Here is a 16,455-nt window from a genome sequence, read left to right on the forward strand (position 1 = left end):
AAGCAGGCAGTCTAGAAGCTCGTGCCTCGTTTGACAGTATGTATGGAGAAGTGCAGGATCCCCATCTACTTTCCTCTTCTTGGCTCTTGCCATCTCTTGGCACAACAATTGTCCGTGCACAGAGGAAAAGACATGCTCGAACCACAGACCTGGGCGACTTGAGTAATCCTTTATTGTCATTTCTTTTCATTTCCAGAGCAGCTCTCACGACGAGAAGGCCTTCGACAACAAAGCCTGCGTCTCGTTTGCCCAAACGTGCCCCTTTGGTTCAAAGGCCGCAAGCACAATCGTGATGCCCGATCGGAGCGCAGAGGCCAGCGGCTCTACCTCTTGCTCCCAGAGCTCCTTTTCTTCGTCTGACTGGCCGACTTGCTGCTGTTGCTGCTGCCAAGACTGGATCTCGAGAAGGAGCTTGGTCAGTGCGCTGACGACCTGCTCGACACCGCAACCTTCCTTTGCGCTGAGTGCCACACTTCCATATTCGTCTTCGGTCACGCTCGCCGCGAGCAGAGCAGAGAGAATCTGACTGCTCCAGACGTCGAGAGCCGCGTGTACGGGCATGGTCCTCGAGGCAATTAGCGTCGTTGTTGCCGGGGTTATGAGGTAGGAGTAGACTTGCGGGAGAGATCGCAGGACGGGTGCTGTGCGAAGGACGTGTTGTAGATCGGAAGGGAGGAGAAGGTACGCTGTGCGCAAGAGACTGAAGGTGGTGTGAACCATCGAAGAGACGACCTGGTGTAGGAAAGCGTAGCCTCCTCCGGTGCTGCTGCTACTGCTCGTGGTAGATGTTGTTGGTGGTCGCTTTACAGCGGGACCTTGTCGGGTGACAGCAGATACATCCGTCTCCGGTCTGGGCGCGATGCGATGCAGCAAGTCACTGAGCCCAGCGTCGGAAGCTGGAGTTGACGATGAGACGGCGGTCGTCGTGGAAGAGGCAGGCTTGGCTGGCTGGCTACCGCCACTCGACGAAGCGAGCTTGTCCCAAATTGTTTGTTGGGCTGGCTTAACGATATGTGCGCCACTCTGCAGCGCATCGTGAGAAGGATCAAGGGGCTTTTTTGAAGAGGCAGAAGCTGTAATGGTGCCCGTGGACGACGAAGACGTTGCCACTGTTGATTGAGCTTGCCCTCTTCTGGCGATGTGCACCCGCTCCTCGTCGATCACGGCCAAGCACTCCTGCGCCAGCAACTGCCAGGAGCTCTTTGCCGCACCAGCGGCTCCTGGCGTCGAGGACCCAACATCGCGAAAGATGGCCTTTCTGCGATCTGGTTCCGTCGCTGCCAGCACCGCCTGCTCAGCAAAGGCAAAGTGGCTGTAATACTCCCTCGCCTCCTTTGGCTCCCTCCGATCTGGTCCCTCGACCGTGGCATCTCTTCTGGCCTGTATGCCGCTGATGAGGCAATTCTTCGGCGCGCGGGAGAAGGCACTGAGCCCGCCTCGGTCGGTGAATGGCTGTGTGGCAAAGACGTCCCAGAGAACAGAGACCGTCTCCCATGCGAGAGCGCTGACGATGCCTAACGCTGTCGTGCGCACCAAGAGGCCGATGCTGAGGAAGCTCGAGCGGAATGAAGGGATGAAAATTGGGCGCAGGGGCGAGTGGTGGCCCATTATCGAAAGGAGAAGCCGGAAGAGGGGGCGTCGAATGGGTAGATAGCCTACCAGAAGTGCAGCGGGCAAGACAAGGCCGAGGATAAGGGCCGTAGGCAGACGACGGCGAAGCTGCACCGAGATGCGAGAGGAGGCCGATTGCACGGTAGCTTGCGATGCAAAGTGGGGGGAACCTAAGAGGCTCGACGATGGATGAGCGAGAGAGGAAGATCGGTATACGCTGTAGCAAGCGCCCAAGAGGAGATTGGAGCCTATCAAGAAGAAGAGTCGCTCGTTGGGTCTAGTCGCAGTGGTCCGGTAGCCATCCGAGGTGCGAATGGGTACCGTGAGATAGGGCGACCACCGTCCTTCTTCATTGTTCGCATAAAGCATCAGGGCTAGTCCGTGAGTACCTGCAAGTGCGAGGCCCGACAGCGCATATAAGGCGGCGGCGAGCCAGGTGCTTGGATTGCTCAACGACCAAAGGTAGTGGGCACCCGGGGACGAGAGGGGAAAGGCGAAACCGAGAGCGTTGATACTGCTCGAGAGAAGAGGCTTCGGGGTAAAGTAGCTGCTGCCTCCTCGGATGCTCAAGCGCCGCGCAGCGATGAGAGGGAGGACACCCAGAGCAAAGGCGAGTGTCGAAAGGAGTACGAGGGTGGGCCGTAGTGGCAGAGCGAGGGATGCAAGAGGCGACAGCGGCGAGAAGAGCGACAAGCTAAGGAGGACATGTACGCTGAGAACGGCGGCAACGTAGAGCCTGTCGATGTTGGTCTGGAGCGCGAGCTGAACATAGCTCGAGTACGGCAGGTAGAGCTTGCCCTGGAGCGGCCTTGTCACACTCGCACCTCCTCCGAGCGCCTGAATCCTCGCCAGCACCGCAGCGCTCCCAGTCAGGGGCTTGGGTGGCGTTGATGCTCCCCCTCCTGCCGCCGTCGCTTGACCCGAGGCGCCAGCTACACCGCTCGTCGTGGGAGTTGCAGTCTTGGAAGCAGGCGTGCCGAAAGGAGACCTGAGCAGGAGCGAGGCAGCCCGCGACGATGGTTCCGGTGTTCGATATGGAGATGAGTTGGCGACCTTGATCGGTGTACCGAAGTCGGCAAGTGAGTTCCTCTTGCCCCTGGGCGTCGCCCTCATCGGTGTCGCTGGGCCTCCGTTCGCTGACGCTGCTAACGCTGCGACCCCATTTGTACTGCTTGATCCTGCCTTTGGCCCGCCGAACTGCCCTGAAGGCGATGCAAAGAGGCCCTGTCTTGATGCTGAGCCCGACAAAGACAAGGAGGAAGCGGACTGACCCGTTTCCATCTCGGCTTGTCTGCTGCTGCTGCTGCTAAGTTAGAGGAAGCTTGTAAGGGGTACGACGCGAAGAATACTGCCAAAAAAATGTTCGTTCAGGTCGAGTGTTGTTCTTGGTCTCGATTTACACGTGCTTCAACCTCGATCCACTTGCATCCTTCTCACTCCTCGACGACGTGCAGCGCCGACGCTCTTTGCGGGACAATGGAGGAGGCAGGGTCGTCCTCGGGCCGCCACCCGTACGCGCATCTCACGACGGGCAGGGCGAGCAACACAATCCGGACCCTCGATGCCTTTGCGTTCCCAGCAATTTCGCCTGCATTGTCATCATCGTCGTCGTCGACACCTCCTTCGGCGTTGGAGCCGCGCTCAGAAGTCAAGAGACGGAAAGTGGCCGATGTCGTATCTCCATCCAGTGAGGAGGCGGCACGGAAAAGGTCTTCATTCAGCAGCATCGCTGGGCTGGACCACGTCCAACGGGAGAGAGCCAGAGCCAGGCGTCTTCGCAAGGCAAATCCAAAGGGAGAAGGGTCTTCCTCGTCCTCACCCGCCACCTACCAGCCTTTCTCTCGGGAGCATCTTCTGAGCCGGCTGTCAACGTTCACTATCTCAAGCTACACCACCAAGCCTGCGCATCATCCCCGCCTGAGCCCGCTGGGCATTGCGACTCGCGGTTGGTCACAAGCCGGTGTGAGCACGCGCGACGAAGTGCGATGCGTCACCTGTGCCGCCACCTGCCACTTGGAAAGCCCTCCAGCTGCTCAAAGTAGAGAGGAGAAAGAGGACTTTTGGAACAGGCAGGAATCAAAGATTGTCGACTCTCATAAGTCATGGTGTCCTTGGAGGTTGAGAGGATGCGATGGTGAGTCCAACCCTTCTTTCAGGACGGTAGCACTGCGTGCTGAGAGCAGGACTGTCTGTACACAATTCAGCATCACTCTACCGTCTTTCAATCCATTCGAGAATCGCCACCGTCAAGGATTTGGCCAATGACACGCGCAACCTGTTGGAATGCACCAGCATCGAAAAACTTCTCATCGAGACGCCTTTGGTGCGCATCCTGTCGCATTTACCCTTCTACTGAAGAAGCTTGCTCACTGACAAATGATTTTTGGCCTACATAGAACGAGGGTGAGGTGCAACAGTTCGTAGCGGCCATCACGACCGCCTTGTCCGTGTCCATGCCAGGGAGCAACAGCGAAGACAGCGCTGTTCGCATCTGCTCACTCCTCTCGCTCTTTGGCTGGCAAAGTGCCCTCACCCCTTCTACCACCCCGGAAAAGCTCAAAGCGAGCAACACGACCGTCAGTTGTTCCTACTGTGCCCGCAAGGTCGGTCTCTGGTCATGCTTGTCTGAAGACTCGCAACCAACTAAAACGACGAATCGCCCTCGGACCTTTCACGTCGCACGAGAGCACCGTACCTTCTGCCCGCACGTCAACGGGAGCGTGCAAGCCGCCACATTTCTGTCAAGCGGAGATACGACAACAGCGATGTCAAAGGGCCTCTTGGACAAAACGCTTGTGGGACTTCAGGGTTCCGAGCTGCGAAGGATGAGGAGCAGGGCAGGCAGTGACGCCAGTTTGCGCTCGGATGCAACCGGCCTGGAGTCATTGAGGGTGGGACCCACGACCAATCAAGATTCAAGCCTCATGGGTGCCTCCGAAGGACAGTCGTCGAGCAATCTCCAGCTGCCAGGCTGGTCGTTGAGGTTAAATCTTGTTTTAAAGAGGGCGAACAAGCACGTCGACAGCGGAGTCATGCCACCTCCTCCATCGACTCGGGTATCAAATGGAGCCAATGGAGCAGAAAGCGAGGGAGGTGGGGCCCATTCTCTCCGGAAAATGAAGAGCCATGAGCTCTTGGCTAGGGTTCGAAGCCTGATGGGAGGACTTTAGCAGATCTCGTGACTGTTGACCACGAGAAGAAGAAAGTCTCAGCTCATTTGTACTGTACAAGTGTCCCTTCAGCCAACGCAGTGTCCGTCCTCTCGCATGTAATGAGAGATTGAAATTGATGCACATTGAAAATGCGTCTGCTACCGTCGGGGACCGGGCGACCTTGATCTTCGTCGGTCTGACCGGTCGCGGTAATCTCTCCCGTCTCTCCGATCCCGTCGGTCCCTATCTCTGTCTCTGTCCCTGTCACGATCTCTGTCGCGATCCCGGTCCCTGTCCCTTCGATAGCCATCGTCCACCGGCGCAGGGGCGCCGCCGCCGTACCGACCTCCGTAGCCTGAATCCATGGGAGGTGGCCCTCTCGCGCCGTACCCATGGCCACCTCCATTCATGGCGACAGGAGGGGGTGCCAGCCCTGCTCCATTCGACCCATTCTGACCCTGACCAGGTCGCCATCCGATCCCCGCCGCAATGGCTTGCCTCGGGTCCTCTCCCCTCCTTCGCCTTTCATCAAACTCAGTGATGATCTCTCGCAAGCGGAGATATCCCAGGTGCATTCGGCCACCAAAGTGGTCTGCCAACCTTCGGTCGGAGTCGAGAATGGAGAGATAGGCGCCACATACGTCGCATACCCTCAGCTTCTGGTGTCCACTGGCACCGGCGCTGTCGCTGAGTGCCTGAAGCTCTCGCTCCCTGTCCTGCTTCTCGCCCTTGAGCGCCTCGGCCTTTTGCAGCTCGGCCAGCGACTCCTCGATCTGACCCTGCTCTCCTAGCCGCTCGACCTCGGCCATGGCGCTGTTGAGTGCGGCCTCGACGTCGGCAATGTCGCGCATGAGATTCGTAAATTTGGCCGTCTCCTCGGGCGTCTGGTCGATGCGCCGCTTGTTGGCGGCAATCTTGCGGTCAATGTCGGCCATGAAGCCGCGGATGTTGTCTTCGTACTCGGCCTCAAATGTTGGGTACTTTTCACCGCCGCTGACAGAGGCATTAAACTCTTCCTTGAGCCGGGCCGTGTGCGAGCGCGGGCATGGTCCAAGGTCCACTTTCTGTTGGCCATCGTCGATGCCTTGCTAGTCAGCAATTCTTCTCCATGCAGCGCCCAAGTATAGCACGCAGCTCACCGTATTACTAAAGAGGTCATGAGGGCAAGTCCCGCACAGAAAGTTCCGGCAGACCTTTTCGTCTGTAAAGTGAAGCTGCTTCGTCGAGAGGCCCATGGCTGCACGGAATTGTCAGCTACCGGGCGTGGAGAGTGAAGCGCAGAGGGACGAGAGCAGGGAAAACAAAACTCACCCTCGGGACCCATGAGCTTCTCGAGCAGCGCTCGTTGCACCTCTGCTTTCCGTCCCATCCTTGGCCTCCTCCTCCTTTTCTCTTTCTCGTCCACTCCTCTGATCTCCCGTCGAGAAGGAGGGTAGATGGTGCTTTTGGATGCGCGGTATCTTCTCCTCATTGACCAAAGCTTGGACACACGCGACTGACGGACAGGCAGGCCATCCATCGGCCGAACGGAAATTTCAGCCTTTTTTTGCGCCTACCTTCCTCTTTTTTTTTTTTTTTTTTTGGCTTTGAGAAGGAGAAGCGTTCGCTCAGCAGTGGCAAGGGAGATATTACCACCACCACCACCACCAGCACCACCACCACCACTTACAACGAAGGCCTTTCTCCCATCGAGAGGCACATCTCAGCAGCGAATCAACAAGAAGCGCAAGAGAAGTGAACCATGGCGAAGTCGCTCCGAGCATCCTCCAAGGTCAAAGCGCGCAATGCGAGACGATACAACGACAAGACAGACTATGCGGTGACGCACGCTGCGCGCCTGAACGCCATCAGCAGCCGCCTGGCGCAGCGCGTGGCGGCAAAGGAAGACGCTGAGGAACAGGCCTCGAAGGCTGAGGACGAGATGGAGACGGAGGGCCAGGATGCGTCCGCAGCAGCAGCAGCAGCGGGAGACAATGACCAAGGTTGGTACCGGTTGAGCTCCCCGCTCTGTTCCTTTTCACAGATCGAGCAGCAGCAGCAGCAGCAGAAAAAAGAAAGGGGAGGAGATGTTGATGCGTTGCTTCTGGGGCTGGTGGACCCCGACTCGATTGGGTTCTCAGACTCGGAGTCAGAGGCGTCCTCTGATTCCTCCGAGGAAGACAGGCTGTCTTGGCTGTGGGAGCAGCAAGATCTTCAGTGATTTGGTTTCAAAGATCACTGACTCCCTTCTCTTCTCCCTTTTTTCTCTGCCTTCTTCACCCCTTTTCCCTTTACCACCCGTCATCGTGCCTTTTCCTCTCATTTTGTTTCCTATCGCTCGACGCATCGACGCATCGATGCCACAACACAAACAGAAGCCAAGCCAAAGATCAGCACCTCGGGCACACGGCAGAACCGTCGCGAGACGTGGCGCAAGGAAAAGGGCTGGAAGCCCAAGAAGGGAACGAACAACAACGGTCGTCCCAAGCGAAGGAGATGATCATGTGCTCACTCTTCTTTTTGCCTCTCTCTTCTCACTTGCTTGTACTTGTACGCGCTCACAACACACACACTCCATGATGAACCTCTATCGCTAGTAATACCATTGCTTTCTACTTCTTGACCTGATAGTCCCAGCCCTCGTGACCGAGTCTGTCGACCTTGGCCAGCACTTCGTTCTCCATCTCGCGCATGTAGTCGTCCATGGCCTTGAGGTACGTCGAGTCAGCAGCTGCCAGGATGCGCACCGCGAGCAGGGCAGCATTGGTGCTGTTGTTGATGGCGACGGACGCGACGGGGACGCCCCTTGGCATCTGAACGATGCTGTGCAGGCTGTCGACGCCGTCCAATGTGCTTCCCTTGACGGGCACGCCAATGACGGGCAGCGCCGTCTGGGCGGCTACCATGCCAGGCAGATGGGCTGCGCCGCCGGCACCAGCAATGATGGCCCGTAGGCCTCTGCTCGGCGCCGACCGGGCATAGTCGCGCATCCGGTCGGGCGTGCGGTGGGCCGAGACGATGGTGAGCTCAAAGGGCACGTTGAAGCGCTTGAGGATTTGGGCCGCGGGCAGCATCACGCCGAGGTCCGAGTCGGAGCCCATGATGATGCCGACGAGCGGTTGCGGGTGCGCAAAGTCGGCGGCGCTCTTCGTGGCCTTTGACGCTGCTGCTGCTGCTGCTGCTGCTGCCGCTGCTGCTTCTTCGGAAACCGACGGCTGGTCCACGACACCGGCCAGGGTGAGCTCCTTGGGCAGCTTGTGCGCTGGGCTCTTTGCTGTGTCTGTCGCGACATCGAGGGCGTCGAGGATGGGCTGCAAGCGCTGGCGAACCTGCGCGTCGCTGTTGCCCACTACGGTGATGTGCCCCATCTTCCGGCCCCGCCTGCAGCCGGCCTTGCCGTAGAGATGCGTCGTCGCACCCGGGATGCTCAGGCTCCGCACGACGGGCGCCAGCGTCTTGGTCACTGCCTCTGGGTCCTCGTCGCTGTCTGCTAGGCCGATGATGTTGACCATGGCGGCGCTGCCCACTTTAAGCCTGGTGCCGCCCAACGGTAAGCCCAAGATCGCCCTCACGTGGTTCTCATACTGGCTCGTCTCGGTCGCCTCGATGGTGTAGTGGCCCGAGTTGTGAGGCCGGGGCGCAATCTCGTTGATGTACAGCTGGCCATCCTTCATGAGGAAGAGCTCGACGCCAAAGACACCAGCTCCGCCAAACGTCGCCACGGCCCGCTCTGCAATCTCTCTCGCCTTTGCCTCTACGCTCGCATCGGCATGTCGCAGGGGCGCATACACGCTGTGGCAGATGCTGTCCTTGTGCACCGTTTCGACGGCGGGGTATGCCCGGACCTCGCCACTGCTGCTGCGTACGACCATGACGGCCACCTCGCGCTCGAAGGGCGCCCACTTCTCAGCGTACAGGCCCCTGCTCCCGCCGCCCAGCGCTTCGACTGCCTGGCCTGCCTGGCTCGGATCGCGGACGACAAAGTTGCCCCGTCCGTCGTAGGCCTGTGTGCGCGACTTGACCATGATCGGGTATCCGTACTCCTGCCCTGTTGCCTGGATCCCCGCCGCCTGCTCCTTGGCCGACGACGCCGGCAAAGAAGGGTCGCGCTCGTCGGGTCCCACGGCCATGTACTCGGCCACGGGCAGGCCATGCTGGGTGAGATGGACCTTTTGCGCGTACTTGTCCTGGATCAGCCGGATGGTGCTCGGCAGCGGATGGACATGCTTGACGAGGCCTTGGTCGAGCACGCGCTGGAGCTGCTGCGCATCAACGTGCTCGATCTCAATGGTAAGCACATCGACCTGCCGCGCGAGGGCCGAAATCTTGTCGGCGTCGCTGAATTTGCCGTCAATGTGGTGTGGATTGCTGCTGATCTGCTTGGCCGGCGCAGAGGGCCCCACGTCCAAAAGGTGCACCTCGATGTTGAGCCGCGAGGCAGCCTCCACAAACATCCGCCCCAGCTGCCCAGCACCCAGCACACCAATCTTTCGCGACTCCATCCTTGCGATGTCGGCAATGTTCTCTGCTGCAACTACTATCGCGGTCGTTGCTTGTCAAAAAGCAGAAGTCGAGTCTTCGCGACGCCTCCAAAATTTATTTTATCTTCCTCGCCCTTTCAGCTCCGTAAGAAAAAGAAAAAGAAAAGAAAAGAAAAAAGGAGGAAGATTCCTGTCATTGTTCTTCAAGCGTCTCACACAGGGGAGCCCCTCGACCCAGCGAGGAATGAGAGTAGCAGAAGCTTTCAATTGTATTCTTGCCGTCGGTCCACTGGCCCTCTACGATATCATGTACACAGGGAGTTAGCAGACTTAAAGAGCCGAGGCACCCGTGATAATGTCGATGAGGTCGTTGGTCTGTCGCAGAAAAGGCTTGTCAGTTCCAGTTCAGTGGTTCCAATCGCCTCGATCTACTCACAATCTGGGCCTGTCGACCACGGTTGTAGGCTATTGGATGGAAAGAAGGAAGAAGATCAGCATGAGAGAAGGGACAGGTAAGATGATGTCAGGGAGGAACGCACCCATTCCCAGGTTTGTGATCATCTCTCCAGCGTTCTTCGAAGCGTTGTCCATGGCGTTTTGCTTCGAGTTGATCTCAGCGGCGTGTCCCTCAGCAAGAGCAGCGTAGATGGCGTTGGCCAGCGAGAATTCCGCCAGGTCCTTCAGCGTGTCCTCCTCCAGCTCGTAAAGACCGAACTTGGCTGCAGGGTCGCAAGGAGAATACCGATAAGATGAGCATCCTTTATGCAAGGTCAAGAGAGTGCGTGGCCATGGGGGAGATCAACTCACGAGCCTTCTCCAAGGACTCCTCGCTGAAGACCTGCATGATCCTCGACTCGAAGGAGATGGCAGAGACGAAGGCATTGTAGATGATGTTGACCTGTCATATCAAGATTCGGTGAGCAAGTGGTCCAGGAAACAAAAGAGGGCTTTGAAGCAGCGGCCAACACACCTTGTCGAACTTGATGCCGCTCGAGACAATCTTGTCGGCGATGGCGCTGGCCTCCGCAAACGTGGGAACATCCTTGCCAACCTGGTTGAAGGAAACGGCAATGTTCTTGCCCAGGGTCCTCGAAAGCTGAGCCTTGGCCTTGTCACCCAGAACGACGATGCTGGGTCCCTCAGTCGAGTCCGCCGAAGCAGCAGCACCGCCGTGCTTGCCAAATTCGGCCTTGGCGCGCTTCGAGACGGAGGAGTGGATACCACCGCAAAGGCCCTTGTCCGACGAGCAAACAATGTACAGCTCCCGGCCGCCATCGGGAGCGGTAGCCTCGGACTGCTCAAAGACCTCTGCAGGAAGTCGTCTGTCAGTTTCCCCCTCTTTCTCCATCCCTCTCGTCCGTCGTTGCAGAATTGTGACACCCACCGTTGTTGGCCTGGCCGTACACCTTGGCGGCCTGCATGGCACGCTGAGCCTTGGTGAGCTTCGTAGACGCAATCATCTTCATCGACTGTTGTCCCAATAGAAGAGTCAGCTACTCCTGCACTCTTTCTGATAGCAACAAAAAGGTGTCTAATTACCTTGGTGATCTTCTCAATGTTCTTGACCGACTTGATGCGCTGCTCGAGCTCCCTCAGCGTTTGCTGCTGCACGGCGGACGAGTGGAAACCTGCGGCGGCGGCGACTCCCTGCCGGGCAATGGGGGCCGAGAAGCCGCTGGCCACAAGGGCAGGACGAGCGGCGCGTGGAAGCATGGCCATGTTCGAGGGAGAGGGAAAAGGGGCTGGGACGAGAAGGAGAAGTGACGACGAGAAGGAAGGCGTTCCGATCAGTGATGGTGCGCAACCTCGGCTCGCTCCGGTGAAGTCCACGTGTCTTGATCAAATAACGCTTCTGCATATTGTATTTGGGAATTCCACTCCATTCTTCTATTTTACAATAGCACGGCCAAATCACCTCGTGACCTGCTCTTGCTTTTCGTCTTGACTGGAACGACTCATCAGCAACCGTTCACCACTTCTCCGCTTCTCAACAACGGCATATCTCTCTACCAGAATACGGAAGGAGCCATGGCGTCTGCAGATGTGACAGACGCGCCCACGGCCGAGGAGCCTCTTTTTGACCCCGGTCTCAAGAAAAAGAAGAACAAAAAGATTGTCGATTTCGATGTCCTCGACGGAGCCGGCGCGGGCGACGAGAATGGAGCAGAAGCAGCACCGGCAGGAGGGGAGGCAGCAGAAGAGAACCCTGAGGACCTCTTCGGAGGTTTGAAGAAGAAGAGCAAGAAGAAGAAGAGTGTTCCAATGGACTTGGTGAGCTTCAAGTAGACTGAGCGCGCAGATTCGAGAGGTTCCTGACCCTGGACCTTGACAGGACGACGCCACGTCTCCTGGGGCTGATGGAACGGCGACAGACGCAGGTGCGGACGCGGCTGAGGCTGTCCCAGATGGAGATCTCGACGTGAGTAGAGTCTATTCCGCAATCTCTACCTTTCTGGATAATGAAGAACTCACCCCACTGTGACGTACCGGACAGTTTGGCGACATGAAGAAGAAAAAGAAGAAGAGCAAGAAGGGTGGCTTTGATCTCGAGGCTTTCGAAAAGGAGCTGGGCGAGGGGACTTCCACGCCCAAGTCAGACGATGCCGAGGTCGAAGGCGACCTTGGCGACGATCCATTTGGCGCCGACGATGCCGAAGAGGCTGTCGGAGAGAAGAAGGACAACGTTGAGACGTGGCACGGTACAGACCGAGACTATACGTACCAAGAGGTGAGAAAGTTCATCACTCTGATTTTTTTGACCTCGTGTGCTGAAAACCTGTATCAACCTGTGCCCTCTCAGCTCCTCGGCCGGATTTTCGCGACACTTCGTGCGCAGAACCCGGCGCTGTCGGGCGACAAGAAGAAGTATACGATTGCGCCGCCCGTGGTGCAACGAGATGGATCAAAGAAGACGGTCTTTGCCAACGTTGTCGATATCTGCAAGCGAATGCACCGACAACCGGACCACGTCATTCAATACCTCTTTTCGGAGCTGGGAACAGTGGGCTCTGTCGATGGTAGCCAGCGTCTCGTCATCAAGGGTCGTTTCCAACCCAAGCAGATTGAGAATGTCTTGCGGAGATATATTGGTGAGTCTCTGGCAGGAGTTGTGTCTGTACCTCTATCGCTAATTCTGCGCCCGACAGTCGAGTACGTCACCTGCAAGACGTGCAAGTCGCCCCAGACGATTCTGACGAAGGAGAACCGTATCTACTTTATGACGTGCGAGTCTTGCGGCTCCACCAGGTCCGTCACGACGATCAAGACCGGCTTCCAGGCCCAGACGGGCAAGAGAAGCAAGATGCGTGCCCAGACCTAAAAGCAAAAGCAGGGTCGATTGCTCGTTTGGCATCTCTCATTTGTGTACTGTTACATCTTGTGGGATCATTGATGGTACATGAACAACGCTCTTTGCACTTTAAACGCATCCTTCCAAATCTCAATGTCCAGGCCTACGCCTGTACCCTTGAAGATGTCCCGTACCTTCTCAGCTTGATCGTGGCCTACCTCAACAACGATTGCCGGCCTTCTCTTTCCCTTTGCCTCCGAGGAAGGCGCACGCAGCAGACCACCGCTCTTCACGAGCGCTGCCAGTCTTTTATAGAACCCTAGCCCGGTCTCTCCAGGACCGACTAGCGCCGCTTTATTCTCCCACAGCCTTACGCCATCCTCCAGCTTCTCCCACTGGTCCAGCGGAATGTAGGGCGGATTGCAAACGACGACGTCAAACGGTCCGCCCACCGAGACCGGATCGAAATCGAACATGTCTGCCTGTTCAAACGCGACCTTTGATGCAGACTGTGATTGCTGCGGCGGGAAGAGGGAGTGGGCATTCCGCCGCGCCAGCTCCACGGCGATACGGGACTTGTCCAGGCCGAGGACCTCTGCTTGGCGATGCTTGGTGAGGTGAGAGAAGAGCGAGAGGGCAATGCAGCCGGAGCCAGTGCAGAGATCCAGGATCTTGATCGCCTCGCTGCGTGGTGCGGGACTGGCAATGAGCATCGAAGCAAGCCGTTCGGTCCATTCTTCCGTCTCGGGCCTAGGGATGAGGATCGGCGGGCGAACCTCAAGGCGGGCGAGAGGCCCAAATGGCACGTTTCCTGGCAAATCCTTTCTGTCAGTGCACAGGAAATCTCAAGCACTACGAAGACGGAGCAATTCACCTAGGATGTACGCCAGCGGCTCGCCTCTTGTCAGGCGCCTATACATGGACCACAACTCCCTCTTCTCGGTGCCCGCCACCTGCCTCGCCTTGAGCTCCTCGCACATCCACCGCACAAGGTCCTTGCCCTCCTCGTCTGCCTTGCTCCTGATCCTCTTGCTCCTCTTTGTCGCCTTCTTGTTGCTAATTCCAGTGTTTACGCCACCGTCGACGAGGAGGAACCGGCCGATGCGTTTCGCAACATTGTGCCTGAACTTGGGCAGCGACAGTGCGCCGCCCCCGCGAGCAACGCTCATCCCGATCCCTTGAACGCAAGCTTCTTTCTCTCTCTCTCTCTCTCTCTCTCTCTTGTTCGCTCTGTGGCACCCTCTCTGTGCACAAGAGTCTCGCTCTCTTCCTGCTTTCTAGCGCGAGAAAGACACGCGCAGCTCCTCTTTCTCTTTTTCTCTCTGTCACTCCTCACTCTCTTGACACCCTCTTCCTACAGTGAGCAGGAGTGGAGCTCGTCGAGAAATTTTTACTTTCTTCTTTATTATGGGCATTTCCAATTTCCTAGTAATTTGTTAGCACCTCTTTTCTCTACGTTTGTTGGCACTAGAAGAAAGTTTTCGCTACCGAAGAGGAAAATAAAAGGTACGCCCTCGCCACATCATGACACGGGTCCGCACAAACGCGGGCGGCGTACGCCGATCACCAGACTTCTTAATCAGAGGTAAGTAGAGAGCGGTATTCAAAACCGTCGGGAAGGTCGAGACGCACACGAGCGGGCGCAAAGCGGCCTTTATGAGCGTCCGCTGTTGCAGAAGTAAACTCTTCTTCCGACCAGCTAACCTAAGAAACTCAAGTCGCACGACAACAAATGTATGTTTTTGGCGATGAAGAGAAGTGTGCGATTAATCTGAATGAAAAAGGAGAGGGAAGAAGGTAGAAGATCGAATAAACAAGAGAGAGTCGAATGAATTGTTAAAGGGAACAATTGAGAGTTCGGGCGGTAGGCGTCTAAAGTTCCGTAGGAGGAGATGTGATGGTGAGGAGATTCTGAATGATAGGCGAGGAGGCAAATATCGCGCACATCAACGCAAGGAAGATTATTGCACAAACGTTTGTTTGAAGAGGATTGCTGCACATCGGACAAGTGCTTGCGCCGTTCTCTTAGGCAAGGGCGGCAGCGCCGATGCCGACAACACCGGCAATGACGGCGGCGAAGCCACTGAGGCTCGAAGCACCGTCGTGGCTGGTGCTGCTCGACGACGCGGGGGCAGAGGTCGACGAGGTAGTACCGCTGCTCGAACGGGAAGCCGAGGACGAAGACGAAGGAGACGACGAGGAGGTGGCGGCGGCAGTGCTGCAGGGTCAGTAAGGGTGTTCGAGGGGGGGATTGTGGAAGGGAATGGGGAAAGCAAGGAATGGACGTAGGAGAGAAAAAAAGAAAGGGAAGGAAAGGGTGGAAGAGGAAGGAGAAGGAAAAGAAAGAACAGAAGTCAGAACCAATCATCCCTCGAAAACGTTGATTCCTCCCTTTCGCCCTTCATCCGTGGCAAATTGCTGCCCCTTGGGAAAGGTTTCGGCCGCCCAGAGGACGAACAAAGACAGGAGAAACAACAACAGGAACCATTCTCGTATCCACCGATTTCATGCGCAAGCATCGCACTCACCTGGAGCCAGTCGAGGAAGCCGACGAACCCGACGAGGTAGCCGAGCTCGATCCGCTCGAAGAGCTGAGGCTGGAAGAGAAAGAGAAAAAAAAAGCGTATGAGCAACTGCGATGGCAAGAGAAAGTTAACATTAGAGATAGTAAAAACTCACCACGACGAGCTGCCGCTGGCAATGGCGGGCGACTGGGCCGAGGGGGCGTTGGCACCCGTCGAGTCAACAATGTTGATGGTGAACTTCTGACCAGCGGCGAGGTTGACGGTCCACGTCGTCGTGCGGTCAGTGACCTGGGGAAGCGTCTCGAGGATCGTCGCCGTGTCACCGGGAGCGGTGATGAAAGGGTTGAAGGGAGCCTGGCCACCGGTCCACGAGATCTGGAGGGGAACACACTGGACCACCGAGGCGGGCGTGTTGACCGAGAAGGTGCTCTGGGCCATGGCGACACCAGCGGCGGCGAGGCCAGAAGCGGCAATGACAACGGTCGAGAACTGCATCTTTTCAAACGTGTTGATCTGGTGTCGAAAAAAGGAGAAAATGAGGTGAGATGAGTAGGAGCGGAGGGAAAGTGGCGCTGATGATGGGTTGGGAAAAGGAAAAAACGATGGCGGGAGGGGTTTCCCGTTTATAAACGAGTCGTCGCTCTTCCCTGGCCTCGCTGGCTCTGGGCAGGATTCGGCCCAGCCATTGGCCCCTAAAGGCCCTGCGCTGCAGTGCGCGCTTCACGCACACAAAAGCCCATATCGAACCAAGGCTGGCACGCACAAGGCCAGTGTCGCCTCTATTTTTATTTTTATTTTTTTTCGAATACTAACACTCGCTTAGCTTACACGCGGTCGTTTGGTAGAGATTTTCCCTTTCCCTCTCGTTCGGACCAAGTTCCCGGATTAGAACATTGCGCAACCATGATACAAACACAGAAAGCCTCTCGGCAGGTTGTAGTTACACCGCTGAATTTCTGACCAGGCGGCACCCGTCTGTCAGCATTGCGATCTACGCTCCATTTTTGTGGTCTGTCCGAAACAAGACCCTGAGCGTCCTTGCTGCCTGCTGCCGATCAGCAAGCGTCCTGGCACTCGCGTTTTCCGCCGCAAGTGTATGCGTAGCTCAGCAGCAGCGGTGTAATCACAGAAGTAGAAGATAGACAAGCATAGAGCCAGAGGCGACGATCGGGCAATAGTATCTGGGATTGCGACGTGGTACAATCAAAGCGCTTCTTCCCTTTCCCAACCTTCCTTGCAAATTTACCTTCATCCATAGAAATTTCTCCTAGGTTCATTGATAGATATCGACATGGAAGATGAGATGATTAATTAAGCAACAATTCCTTCTTTTCTGCACGCCCTGTCAGGTGCAGCGCATACGGCTAGAAAAAGGTCCAAGCTCGAGCTCGGTCCAGAAGGAAAGGAGTATCGTTGCG

The 16,455-nt window shown here is 56.9% G+C and overlaps 9 protein-coding genes across 9 annotated transcripts; 3 read left to right on the plus strand and 6 right to left on the minus strand.

Moving 5' to 3' along the window:
• Positions 1-142: 142 nt before the first annotated feature.
• On the minus strand, positions 143-2,947 carry FA10DRAFT_267002 (hypothetical protein). Its single transcript, XM_025521740.1, has one exon. The coding sequence runs from the start codon at positions 2,890-2,892 to the stop codon at positions 205-207; it is 2,688 nt and encodes an 895-aa protein (XP_025377747.1). The 5' UTR covers positions 2,893-2,947; the 3' UTR covers positions 143-204.
• Positions 2,948-3,022: 75 nt separating this feature from the next.
• FA10DRAFT_116080 (zf-C3HC-domain-containing protein) lies at positions 3,023-4,851 on the plus strand. Its single transcript, XM_025517898.1, has 4 exons — positions 3,023-3,320; positions 3,381-3,745; positions 3,816-3,934; positions 4,008-4,851. Exons 1-4 carry the CDS (start codon positions 3,088-3,090, stop codon positions 4,779-4,781), a joined length of 1,491 nt encoding a protein of 496 aa, XP_025377748.1. The 5' UTR covers positions 3,023-3,087; the 3' UTR covers positions 4,782-4,851.
• Positions 4,536-6,230, minus strand: FA10DRAFT_267003 (LUC7-domain-containing protein). The gene is made up of 3 exons (XM_025521741.1): positions 6,075-6,230; positions 5,903-6,000; positions 4,536-5,827 (listed from the first exon to the last, which is right to left on the minus strand). Exons 1-3 carry the CDS (start codon positions 6,130-6,132, stop codon positions 4,922-4,924), a joined length of 1,062 nt encoding a protein of 353 aa, XP_025377749.1. The 5' UTR covers positions 6,133-6,230; the 3' UTR covers positions 4,536-4,921.
• Positions 6,231-6,354: 124 nt separating this feature from the next.
• On the plus strand, positions 6,355-7,360 carry FA10DRAFT_267004 (hypothetical protein). Its single transcript, XM_025521742.1, has one exon. The coding sequence runs from the start codon at positions 6,505-6,507 to the stop codon at positions 6,961-6,963; it is 459 nt and encodes a 152-aa protein (XP_025377750.1). The 5' UTR covers positions 6,355-6,504; the 3' UTR covers positions 6,964-7,360.
• Positions 7,321-9,300, minus strand: FA10DRAFT_267005 (putative phosphoribosyl-5-aminoimidazole carboxylase). The gene has a single exon (XM_025521743.1). It carries the CDS (start codon positions 9,242-9,244, stop codon positions 7,355-7,357), a length of 1,890 nt encoding a protein of 629 aa, XP_025377751.1. The 5' UTR covers positions 9,245-9,300; the 3' UTR covers positions 7,321-7,354.
• Positions 9,301-9,468: 168 nt separating this feature from the next.
• On the minus strand, positions 9,469-10,991 carry FA10DRAFT_267006 (ATP synthase F1 gamma). Its single transcript, XM_025521744.1, has 7 exons — positions 10,763-10,991; positions 10,608-10,692; positions 10,194-10,531; positions 10,031-10,121; positions 9,763-9,942; positions 9,660-9,688; positions 9,469-9,598 (listed from the first exon to the last, which is right to left on the minus strand). The coding sequence occupies exons 1-7, from the start codon at positions 10,940-10,942 to the stop codon at positions 9,554-9,556; spliced, it is 948 nt and encodes a 315-aa protein (XP_025377752.1). The 5' UTR covers positions 10,943-10,991; the 3' UTR covers positions 9,469-9,553.
• A 257-nt stretch (positions 10,992-11,248) lies between these two features.
• Positions 11,249-12,689, plus strand: FA10DRAFT_267007 (hypothetical protein; the record flags this gene model as incomplete). Its single annotated transcript, XM_025521745.1, has 5 exons — positions 11,249-11,494; positions 11,556-11,642; positions 11,718-11,951; positions 12,024-12,312; positions 12,370-12,689. The coding sequence occupies 5 exons, from the start codon at positions 11,252-11,254 to the stop codon at positions 12,540-12,542; spliced, it is 1,026 nt and encodes a 341-aa protein (XP_025377753.1). The 3' UTR covers positions 12,543-12,689.
• Positions 12,608-13,681, minus strand: FA10DRAFT_301794 (S-adenosyl-L-methionine-dependent methyltransferase; the record flags this gene model as incomplete). The annotated part of the gene is made up of 2 exons (XM_025525028.1): positions 12,608-13,323; positions 13,387-13,681. 2 exons carry the CDS (start codon positions 13,679-13,681, stop codon positions 12,608-12,610), a joined length of 1,011 nt encoding a protein of 336 aa, XP_025377754.1.
• Positions 13,682-14,318: 637 nt separating this feature from the next.
• FA10DRAFT_301795 (hypothetical protein) lies at positions 14,319-15,774 on the minus strand. Its single transcript, XM_025525029.1, has 3 exons — positions 15,192-15,774; positions 15,041-15,109; positions 14,319-14,730 (listed from the first exon to the last, which is right to left on the minus strand). Exons 1-3 carry the CDS (start codon positions 15,530-15,532, stop codon positions 14,538-14,540), a joined length of 603 nt encoding a protein of 200 aa, XP_025377755.1. The 5' UTR covers positions 15,533-15,774; the 3' UTR covers positions 14,319-14,537.
• Positions 15,775-16,455: the final 681 nt, after the last annotated feature.

The sequence above is a fragment of the Acaromyces ingoldii genome (genome assembly GCF_003144295.1).
Source record: "Acaromyces ingoldii strain MCA 4198 unplaced genomic scaffold FA10scaffold_3, whole genome shotgun sequence".
Lineage (NCBI taxonomy): Eukaryota > Fungi > Basidiomycota > Exobasidiomycetes > Exobasidiales > Cryptobasidiaceae > Acaromyces > Acaromyces ingoldii.